This window comes from Oculina patagonica, chromosome 10 (assembly GCF_052425735.1).
Source record: "Oculina patagonica isolate OP01 chromosome 10, crgOcupat, whole genome shotgun sequence".
Lineage (NCBI taxonomy): Eukaryota > Metazoa > Cnidaria > Anthozoa > Scleractinia > Oculinidae > Oculina > Oculina patagonica.
This window is the reverse complement of record NC_135767.1, coordinates 18,382,568-18,394,242: the sequence shown is the minus strand read 5'-3', so window position 1 is coordinate 18,394,242 and position 11,675 is coordinate 18,382,568. Positions and strand designations below refer to the sequence as shown.

Sequence of the window (11,675 nt, the reverse complement as noted above, 5' to 3'; positions counted from 1 at the left end):
GACGAGATGAACCAAGGAAAAACCTCTTGTCTTTCTGTGTAGGGATGCAAGATAAATCCCATATAATCTGCAAAACCCCAGAACAAAAAAATCCTGATTTATGGAGCGGGCTCAATTATTGCACTGAACATTGCATTTATTGCTGAAGATATTGATTATTATATTATTGATTATTACTATATTTATGCAAACATTGTATTATGTATAGATTCAATTATTATATTATATAATTAGGTTCTAGTATATTTATCTTATAATATACAGATTATGTGCATTCACATAGGTATTATTTCTTCAATTCCTAATTCAACTTCGTTGATATAATTGATCCAATATTTGAAAATGTTTGAAACGATAATTTGGTGGTTTCGTCTAGGTATTTAGTTTCAAGGGAAGCAAGCCTACCTTTAGTTAGGAAGACATGTTGTAAAGTTGCAGGAAACCCTTTCAATTCTCGTGAATGAATGCAGAATAAAGTGAATTAAATTATCGCGTAGTAGTTTTGTATTTCTGTGTATTTCGATTCTACAACATGAAACGTTTTTCAAATCGAGAAATCAAATTGCAGTTGATACGTAAAATCAACCCCATTGTCTTTTAATAAACAACCGAACTTTTCCTTTAACCGTTGCTAGACCATCGTCAGATAACTTTCTGGTAGAGTTACCGTCAGTTTAAAGAATTATGTCATCGGTTTGCAGTGCGGATCTTGGAGAGGGGCCCAGGCCCCAACCTTATTTTTAGAACAAATAGAGGCTCGAATGGCCGATAAAAATTATTTACGAGAGCGGCCACCTTTATTCTACGGTCTGGATGCCCCCCACCCCCCTTATCTGAAGTCTGGATCCGCCACTGGTTTGTACAGGAAAACTACCCTCAGTCGGCGGAACAAGTGCCAGTTGATGGCGACATCACTTCTCTGAGAAGTGACTGAGCCCGCGGTTTTCGTCCCAAAAGTTGCTAAGCAACATGACGTATTGACACACGCGACGGCTTTCGAAGTACTCGTGGGCGCTTGCGCTAGTTTTTGATTGGATGAAATTTATTCCGGAAATTTTCCGAGTGCTTCAACGAAGATTTGCTAAAACTGGCACTTATTCCCCCGACTGCTCTGACCATTGCAAAGTTAAGAGGCTGTACCTATTAAAACGGTCAGGTCGATCTGGCTTGAAAAATAGATTTCGCTCATTTCTTGTGTGTTGCAAGACTTCCATGTACTTATACTAAAACCGCAATCCGCTCGATCAGATCATTTATTTTTTTCGTGTTTTTAACGATTTTCGGTTCACCCGCACGAGAGCTTGTAACGACCACTGTCAAGGTTTAAATTTACCACAACACTTTGAAAATAAATTAAGAACTAACCACGTCTGTGCCAAACAAACACCACAGCCAGTTTACTTTCCCTAGGGCCACATACTCTCGTTATTGTTTGAATTTGTATAGGTAATCGCATGATTTCGGGTGCAAATTGGGATAAATCAGCACGAGTAAATTTTTCAAAGGCTAACCAAATTGCAAGAGCCCGTAGGGCGAGTGCAATTTGAAGTCTTTGAAATCCACAGCTAGGCGCGCAATCCACAATCAACTGCAATCCACAGACGCGTCGTTTTCTTTAGATATTTCCCCATTTTCTCGTTAGTATGTTTTTGACTGTATTTATAGCCCCCAAAATTATATATCCTCAAATATTTCGAAAACGCTCTCACAGAATTTGTTCAAACTTTGCCAGCATCGATATGTGTGGTTCAACTCCTTTGAGCGATTTCCGAAGAAATCATCCTGTGCCGAGGAATACGAGCGAAAGTAAAAAACGCAATGATGTCATTTCGTCGCAATGACAACTCCGATGTCAATATAACACTGATCATAAAAAAAAATCATCTTTATCTAATACAACTGTGGTGATTGTTTTTCGATAGCATTGTTAATGCCGACGTAGTGAATTCTCAAACTTGAGCGGTGTACCCCTAGAAAATCCAGTTGAGCCACCTTAACACTTGTGACCATTAAATTAAATACATTCTGTGTATTGGGAAATGGAAAACTTGGAAATGGCTTTGCTATTTTCCGAGTGAAAGTGATATTTTAACTCTTCACACTGATCAAAATCAAATTTCTTCATGTTGTGTTAAGCAAAGAAGTAAAGAGAATTGAGAAAACCATCGACCAGTGAATATTAACTTCAAACCATTTCCGTTCACTTCAAATACCCTTTTCGTCGGTACCAATAAAATCAAAGGTGATTGATACAGAAATGTTTCATTGTATATTTGTCCACTCCAATACCTACTTACTTGTGATAAAAAAGAAAATGTTTAATTTCATATTTTGTATTCGTGGACTCCACCCTTACACACTTTCCAAAATCAAATTGGTTCTCTACGTTACGTTAGCATTCTCGTGTCAAGGGAAGGAGACCCTGGGTACGAGGATGTAAAAGATTGAAGTAAAGCAAATTTGAAAATACAACGCTTTGAAATGGAAAAACATTATTTGATTTATTTATAGGAGTTTTTCGAAATGAATTGCCTTTAGTTAAGCTTTGAGCACAGCCGCCGAATAAGAAAAAGTCATTAAGAGCTATAAGAAGAGAAAGAAAACAAGATGACTCAAAATCAATCAATACCGCCTGAAGAACTCTTGTCGACAGCCTTTTTCAAATTAGCTTCAATTTTGAAATCGTTGGAAGCTAGAAAAAAACAAGAAAAAATGAACCGAATGTCTTGTTCTACGCGGAACAGCTGTTCAGAGGCCGTGTATCAGCTGTCAATGTTGACAGTGAAGTTTTAGCGTAAAAATGAAAAGATTTCATGCGCCATTTTACGACAAAAATAAATACGATTTTTAAACTTCCCTCAAGGAAGTTTCGTCCTTCTTAAAGCAAAAAACGTTAGAGATGAAAAGATTTTGGTATTTTTTTTACAGAGCCTACTTCTTTTCTCCCACGACCATTCGTATATTAAATCAGTTGTATTCATAAAGAAATAATATGCAAGCTTTTCGCTGAAGAGGAAAAAATATCAATTTAAAAAATGTTCTCTATATGCATGGAGCCTGATAAGGTTTTCTTTTTTAACATTCTTTCTGATAACTTTCTCTGGGTATTTAACTGTTTTAAGAGGTGGATAAAAAGATATAACCACATCCAAATTAAACAAGGTCAACAAAATTTACACATTTAAAATTTAATTATGTTATCATAATATTCAGAGCCGAAACGTTAGAGTTAAACTTACACAACCAGTTTTCACATGCATTGTTATTATGTTCTGTTTTTTCTTCCTTCTCTTAGTACTATACAACTCCTATTATTTTTGTAAGTCTGTTTCACTGATCGAAAAACGATTTAATAAGCCGAATCTTAAATGAAAGGATTTTTGATTCGAATATGATTAGCAATGTCCTCACAGAGGCGTTTCTTCATATTCCTCTTGCGGTTGTGTTCGCACTGTAGTTGCATGTCCATTGTTCAATGTCTCATTTCCTTGTTGCTCATCTTCTTCTCGGCTAGCTCTATGTTGTCCTTGTTCGACATTAGCTATGACTCCAATCTGTCTTGGTCCAAAGATTTTCCTTTCAAGTTCTTCAGCTTGTGCAATAGTTTTTCTTGATAGCAACTGAATGAAAGCTACGCGGAAATATCTTATTCTAACAGCGTAAATCAACGGATTAAAAAACGAATTCAGCACTGGCAGTAAAGTAAAAAGATACAAAGCAATATGCCCTACATTTGCAGGGATTCTGTCCTTAAAGGTAATAATAATAACGGCACAGAAACGTGTTGGAATATAGCACAAGAAAATTGCAAGCAGCACAATAGTTGTCGTGTAAAAAGCTTTCTTATTCTTGAGTATCTTCTCCTTGGCTTCTAAGGAAACTTGGTTAGCCGCAATTTGTTTCTCGTTGCGGCGGACTTCCTTGTAAACAGCAACATTTGAGTAAACCATTGCGGGGAAGAAGAAAAAAGGTATAACAGAACTTGCTAATATTGTTACAAGTTTTCGGTTTGACAAAAAGAGATTTTTCGCGGGAAAAATGATGGCTGCAGCCCAGGCCAGACCAGAGGCTATGATGATACGAACTTCAGTTACCTGGTTCTCGTGTGCGAAGGGATGTTTTATCGCGACATAACGCTCTGCACACATCAAAAGTAAATGACTGAACGACGCCAGCAGACATTTGCTTGTAACAGCTCTTGATACGTCTGCTAGAGTGCAAAAAATGTTTACTTCACCTTTTAGAAGAAGACTTCCGCTGGCGACCTGCAAAGGCTGGGCAACTAGTCCAACTACAAGGTCAGTTGTGGCTAAACAGGCGAGTGCTACGTTAGATGTGGTGCGAAGCTGTTGTTTGGTTTTCACTGCCACCATCACCAGGATGTTCAGAAAAATGATGAGAGGACAGGTGAGAGCGTTAACGACGATTCTGACTATATATACTGCGTGGAGATCGGGAGAAATATTTGAAGGATTTATAGGAAGAAAAGCCAAACCACAACTGAGCAATGTGGCGTTGTCTGTGGTGAGATTCATCTTTTTTTTTCGATAACTTAGTTTTCGTATTTTTCAGATCGTTTTTTTTTTTACTAGTTATGTTTTCCACGTTCCTTAGTCTTGATGAAAATTTTATCAAATAAAATTTACATTTATATCATTCATTAGCAAACTGTTATTAATAGATGTTTATTAATTCCTAATCTTCAATACACGCGCGTAAGAGGAATTTATGATGCACTTGAGTTCAGATCCGAAATTGAAAGTATTCAGTAATTATGGCTTAACAAGAGAATGTGCAACAATGGCTTAAAAAATACAAACCATAAGGGGATTTGCAACCGGTAATTGCAAATTGAAGCCAATTTGTAAAAAGCTTTCGACAAGGCTTTTTCAGGCGGTATCGATTGATTTTGCGTCATCTTGTTTTCGTTTCTCTTCTTTGCACGTAATGAAACTTATTTCTTATTCGGCGGCTGTGCTCAAAGCTTAACTAAAGGCGAGTCATTAAATAATGTTTTTCCATTCTAAAGCATTGTATTTTTAAATTTGGCCTTACCAAAATCTGTTTTATTAACGCAACCTACAGAACCAATTTGATTTTGGAAAATGCTGTAAGGGCGGAGTCTACGAAAACAAAATATGAAATTAAACATTTTCTTTTTTAATCAAAAAAAAAAATGGAGTGGACAAATATACAATGAAACATTTCTGTATCAATCACCTTCGAATTTATTGATCGCGACGCAATGGGTATTTGAGTGGACAGAAATGGATTGAAGATAATATTCACTAGTTGATGGTTTTCTCAATTCTCTTTACTTCTTTGCTTAACACAACATGAAGAAATTTGATTTTGATCAATGTCAAGAATTAAAATATCATTTTAAACTCGGAAACATGAATTGATTGATTGATTGAAAATAGCAAAGCCATCTCCGAGTTCTGGTGAGCAGAGCCAATACTAACTCCCTCGCTCCTTCACTCCGTCTAATTCTGTCAGATCCCCTTAAACATTTTGTTAATCTAGTAAGTAAATAAGTAAGTAAATAAAAAAACTCTTTTTTTATAGAGGGGGGCCCCTAAAAGCTATAAAAATAAAAAAATCCGGGCCCCCCCTTTTAAAAATAATTAAAAAAATCTAAGATACACAATAAAAAACCTGCTCACTAGTGTAAGCTTCCCAACCAATTACCTTATTGGTACTTATTTCGCGGTTTTGGCGAGACAGTATTTCGCAAGGTTTTTTTTTTCGCGATTTCAATAGGCAGATCCAGTGAAAAAATGGCATTTTAAATAAAATTTCGCGATTCAAGTGTTCTCGACTTTATTTTATTTTTCAAAAAGCCTCAACTTTTTAAATTTTCTAAAAAACTGGAACAAGCAAAACGCATATTTGAAAATTGAAGTTTAAGTGTATTACGACGTGGATATGCGTTGTCTCAGTACGTAGTTCGTGGCAATGTTTTGCCGATACATATCCTGTATATGTTATGGTTGGTACATGTTAATCTTTTTTTTATGTGATTTAATTTTTCTATTAAATTTCTCTTGTTAAAATTCGCGAAGATTTTTTATTCGCGGGTCTTTAATTTTGTGATTTTTTTAGAATCGCGAAAACGCGAAATTCAAGACGCGCGAAATTAAGTATAGTTACCAATAAAGTACGGCTTCTTTTGTTTTCGCTTCATGTAAGAACCCTAATTTTTTCGTGTTTGTTTGTTTCGATTAATATTGAATTTAAAAGATACACCTATTTACAATAACGTTGTCATATTAAAAAGAAAAATGAAAAAAGGTTAATAGGAATTTATTAGCTTAATCATTAGAACTGGTAGCATTTACAGGAAACCCACGAGTTTATATCTGTACACATCTTAATCATGTAAAATTGATTTACGCGTATCAGGCCATTACATTTCTTCGGGTGAATTTCAACATGCACCCGGCTAATTAATTCCTCTTTTCCTTTTTTTCATCTTTCTTTTTTCTATGACAACTTTATTGCAATTAAGTGTATCCATAACAAATACTCGAGTTAAATTACATTTCTGTCGGGTCGTCTATATGCATGTGTTTCTTTTGCTGTGATAGAGAAACGCGATAAACTAAGTTTTTTACTGAAAGTATTTAAAATGTAGAGGCGAAGTAGAGGGCATTCATCAAGGATGTTTTTCTTTAACGAAACAATGCCGAATAATAGTTAAAAGAGAACAGAAATTTAGTGTGAAGTACATATTTAAGCCGTAGTTTGAAAATCTTTGAAGTTATCGAAATACACTTAAGGTGGCTCGACCCAGTTTTTTTCTAGCGATACCTAACAACTTTGAAACCCTCATACTTAAAGGGATTGATGTCAATGACAAAACTACTACATCACATGCATTACACATAGATTGAACTTCAATATGATATAAATTTTTTGGCGATCAGAATGAATATCACGAGGCAATGACGTCACACAGGGTTTTGCTCTGAATCGATTTTTAGGTGGTAACCGCATTTTCTCTCGAGATCCTCCACGCTACGTATTCCTTGGGTGTTTGCCTTCATCTCAGTGGAGTTTCATCGAAATCTACAAGAGGAATTTTGAAATATCTTGGAATTTCTTTTTAGATGGTATAATTTATGCGTAAAATAAAGTCAAGACTTCATATAAAGAAATTTGCTTCTTTATTATGTTTAATGAGAGGATTTAGCCCCCATTCCTTTTATAAATGTCCCATATACTACATCCAAACCTTTAGAAGAAAGTAGACTTGCGCGATTTCGAAAAATATGAAAATATCTTAATCGGAGTAGAGCTCAATGTTTAGCTCTATTTACAAATTTTCCGCCTACTTTCGCAAAAAAGCGATTATTTCAAAAACCCGTCGATGAATATTTTCCAAATTTTTTCAGGGTGACAAATAATCAGTACACCACACAATCCCTAAATTTCATGCTCATTGAAAATATCTAAGGTTGTCTAAACTAAAAGCAAAATTGAGTAAACATTGAAGCGATGTCGAAGTTTTGAATAATTTTGTGCTCTGGGATTTCCTATTGTTTCGATTTTAACACAACATCGAATTCCTGTGCACCACGCGTGTAATGACCACGCTTGGCTACCCTCCGAAAGCTTTCCGAAATAGTTTTGAATATGGTAATATTCTCATCGAGTTCAAGTAAACAATACTGGATGAATGAATACATTTCCAACTGAAGAAAGCAGTCACACAACACCAAACTCAAAGCCGGTTAACTTTTATCTCAGCCAAGACGTCGACCCAACAAGAAAAACTCATGCGTGACAATTTCTTTTCCATTGTTCCATATTTCGGAAAGATTTCGGAAAGCTTTCGGAAGGTAGCCAAGCGTTGTCATTTTACGCGTGGTGCACAGGAATTCGATGTTGTGCTTAACTCGAAACAAAAGGAAATCCCATAGCACAAAATTATCTCAAACTTCGACATCGCTTCAATGTTTACTCAATTTTGCGTTTAGTTTAGACAACCTTAGAAATTTTCAATGAGCATGAAATTTAATGATTGTGTGGTGTACTGATTATTTTTCATCCTAAAAAATTTTGGAAAAATTTCATCGACGGGTTTTTGAAATAATCGCTTTTTTGCAAAAGTAGCCGTAAAAATGGTAAATAGAGCTAAACATTGAGCTCTACTCCGATTAAGATATTTTCATATTTTTCGAAATCGCGCAAGTCTACTTTCTTCTAAAGGTTTGGATGTAGTATATGGGACATTTCTAAAAGGAATGGGGGCTAAAGCCTCTCATTAAACATAAAAAAGAAGCAAATTTCTTTATATGAAGTCTTGACTTTATTTTACGCATAAATTATACCATCTAAAAAGAAATTTCAAGATATTTCAAAATTCCTCTTGTATATTTCGATGAAACTCCACTGAGATGAAGGCAAACACCCAAGGTATACGTAGCGTGGAGGATCTCGAGAGAAAATGCGGTTACCGCCTAAAATTCGATTCAGAGTAAAACCCTGTGTGACGTCATTGCCACGTGATATTCATTCTGATCGCCAAAAAATTTATATCATATTGAAGTACAGTCTATGTGTAATGCATGTGATATAGTAGTTTTGTCATTGACATTAATCCCTTTAAGTATAAGGGTTTCAAAGTTGATAGGTATCGCTAGAAAAAAACTGGGTAGAGCCACCTTAACTTTTGATTGTCTAGCGGCTTTGGGCAGAATACTAATTACACCGGCAGTTACACGTAAATCCTCTCTCTTTTTCTCTAGAAAAAATATCTTGAACAAAACAACATAGACGCGAATTACTCATTTTAGTGACAGAAAACTCAAAAAAATACACGAAATATAATATACTATGTTTATTATTGCGCCAGTAATTTCACAAAAATTATGTCCTTTTTTCAGTTTCTCTAGCAGGAATTAACTAACGGCAAGAAGGCAAGCGTGGCCGAGTGGTTTAGGGTGCTGTTATTGTAATCCGGAGGTCCACGGTTCAAGACCTGCCTTTGCCACTAGCTGGATTTGTTCTCGGTTGTCCCGAGTTCAATCCTCGTGAAATATTTTCGCCCTCGCCATTTTTTGAAAACGTTGGAAGCTATACATAAAGCAAGAAAAATAAACAGCTGTCAGAAGGTCACGGTGTGTCGGTTTTTCATGAATATATTGCGAGAAAAATAAATACAATTTTAAACATCGCTCATGGAATTTTCCTAATGTAAGAAGCCAAAAAGATAAAGAAAACACGTCACAGATGAGTAGACTACGAAAATATTTTCTTTATTCCTCTCTCTCTCTGAGTAATGTACAACTGGTATTATTTTTGTAAGTTTGTTTCACCGATCGAAAACGATTTAATAAACCGAATCTTTCAAAAGGATTTTTGTTTCGAATATGATTAGGAATGGCCTCACAGAGGTGTCTCTTCATATTCCTCTTGTGGCTGTGTTCGCACTGTAGTTTCATGTCCATTGTTCAATGTCTCATTTCCTTGTTGCTCATCATCTTCTCGGCTAGCTCTATTTTGTTCTTGTTCAACATTAGCTATGACTCCAATCTGTCTTGGTCCAAAGATTTTCCTTTCAAGTTCTTCAGCTTGTGAAATAGTTTTTCTTGATAGCAACTGAATGAAAGCTACGCGAAAATATCTTATTCTAACAGCGTAAATCAACGGATTAAACAACGAATTCAGCACTGGCAGTAAACCAAATAGAGACAAAGCAATATGCCCTACATTAGCAGGAATTCTGTCCTTAAAGGTAATAATAATAACGCCACAGAAACGCACTGGAATATAGCACAAGAAAATTACAAATAGTACAATAGTTGTCGTGTAAAAAGCTTTCTTGTTCTTGAGTATCTTCTCCTTGGCTTCAAAGGAAACTTGATTGGCAGCAATTTGTTTCTCGTTGCGGCGGACTTCCTTGTATACAGAAACATTAAAGTAAATTATGGCGGGGAAAAAGAAAAACAGTACTACAGAACTTGCTAATATTGTCACTATTTTTTTGCTTGACAACAAGAGATTTTCCACGGGAAGAATGATGGCAACAGACCACGCCAGACAAGAGGCTATGATGATACGAACTTCAGTTACCTGGTTCTCGTGTGTGAAGGGCTGTTTTATCGCGACATAACGCTCTGCACTCATCAAAAGTAGATGACTGAACGAAGCCACCAGGCATTTGCTGGTAAAAGCCACTGATACGTCTGCTAGAGTGCAAAAAATGCTTACTTCACCTTCTAGAAGTAAACTTACGCTGGTGACCTGCAAAGGTTGAACAACTAGTCCAACTACAAGGTCAGTTGTGGCGGCTAAACAGGCGAGTGCGACGTTAGACTCGGTGCGAAGCTGTCGTTTGGTTTTCACTGCCACCATCACCAGGATGTTCAAAAAAGTGATAAGAGGACAGGTGAGAGTATTAATGACGATTCTGACAATAAATACAGCGTAAAGATCGGGATAAATCTTTGCAGGATTTACAGGAAGAAATGCCAATCCGCAAGTAAGTAAAGCGGTGTTGTCTGTGGTGAGATTCATCTTCGCGAGTCTCTGGTGTTCTTCTGATCGTTTCTCACGTTTTGTTCTTCCTTACAATCAATCAATCAATCAATCAATCAATCAATCTTTATTTAACGTGGTCAGCACGCTTAGCTGAAGAGCTAGTTTGCAGGTGCGCCACGAAATAAAAATACAAATAGAAAAATAAAAATTTCTTGGAAGTGTATAAAAATAAATTAAGCTATAATTAAGAATGACTACATATTACAATATTGTCTAACTAAGATTAAAAATATAAAAATTTGAAATTTAAAAAATTTAAAAATTTGAAAATATTATTAAAAAAATAGCAATAATAAAAATTGACGAACTTCTCGGTCAAAGTCCCGTAGGATTTAATGTTCTTAAATTCGTCTTCCAATCCTTACGTAGTTGAGTACAATTTAGCTTTATGTAGAGAAAACTTTGGTTACGATGGTATTGTGTTCTCGTTAATCTCTTTTATCAACTAAAATTTACATTAATATAATTCATTTAGCAAACAATTATTAAGTGCTTATTAATTCCTAATCTTCAGTACACGTAACCGGAATTTAAGATACACTTGAATTCAGATCTGAAAATGAAAGTATTGTTTAACAATGGCTTAAGAAAAGAATGTGCAACAATGGTTTAAAAAACAAAACATGAGGGGATTTACAACCGGTAATTGCAGATTGAAGCCAAGTTGAAGAGACTTTGTCGACAAGTCTTCTTCAGGCGGTATCGATTGATTTTTCGTCATCTTGTTTTCTTTTTCTTCTTGGCACGTAATGTCTTTAACTTATTCGGCGGCCGTGCTCAAAGCTCAACAAAAGGCAACTCATTTTGAAAAACTCTTTGAAATTTATCAAATAATGTTTTTCCATTCCAAAGTGTTGTATTTTCCAATTTGGCTTAACCTTAATCTTTTTGTTAACGTAACGTAAAGAACCAATTTGATTTTGAAAAGTACTGTAAGGGTGGAGTTTACAAATACAAAATATCAAATTAAACATTTTCTTTTTCAATGGAAATAGGCATTAGAGTGGGAAAATATACAATGTCATATTTCTGTATCAATCAACTTTAAATTTATTGTTCGCGACGCAAAGGGTATTTGAGTGGACAGAAATGGTTTGAAGGCAGGGGCGTAGTCAGCCTATAGGCCC

At 35.6% G+C, this 11,675-nt stretch overlaps 2 protein-coding genes across 2 annotated transcripts; both read right to left on the bottom strand.

Moving 5' to 3' along the window:
- Window positions 1-3,407: 3,407 nt before the first annotated feature.
- Window positions 3,408-4,535, bottom strand: LOC144628764 (beta-1 adrenergic receptor-like). The gene has a single exon (XM_078486883.1). The coding sequence runs from the start codon at window positions 4,533-4,535 to the stop codon at window positions 3,408-3,410; it is 1,128 nt and encodes a 375-aa protein (XP_078343009.1).
- A 4,848-nt stretch (window positions 4,536-9,383) lies between these two features.
- LOC144627994 (beta-1 adrenergic receptor-like) lies at window positions 9,384-10,524 on the bottom strand. Its single transcript, XM_078486028.1, has one exon. The coding sequence runs from the start codon at window positions 10,522-10,524 to the stop codon at window positions 9,394-9,396; it is 1,131 nt and encodes a 376-aa protein (XP_078342154.1). The 3' UTR covers window positions 9,384-9,393.
- Between the last annotated feature and the right edge of the window lie 1,151 nt (window positions 10,525-11,675).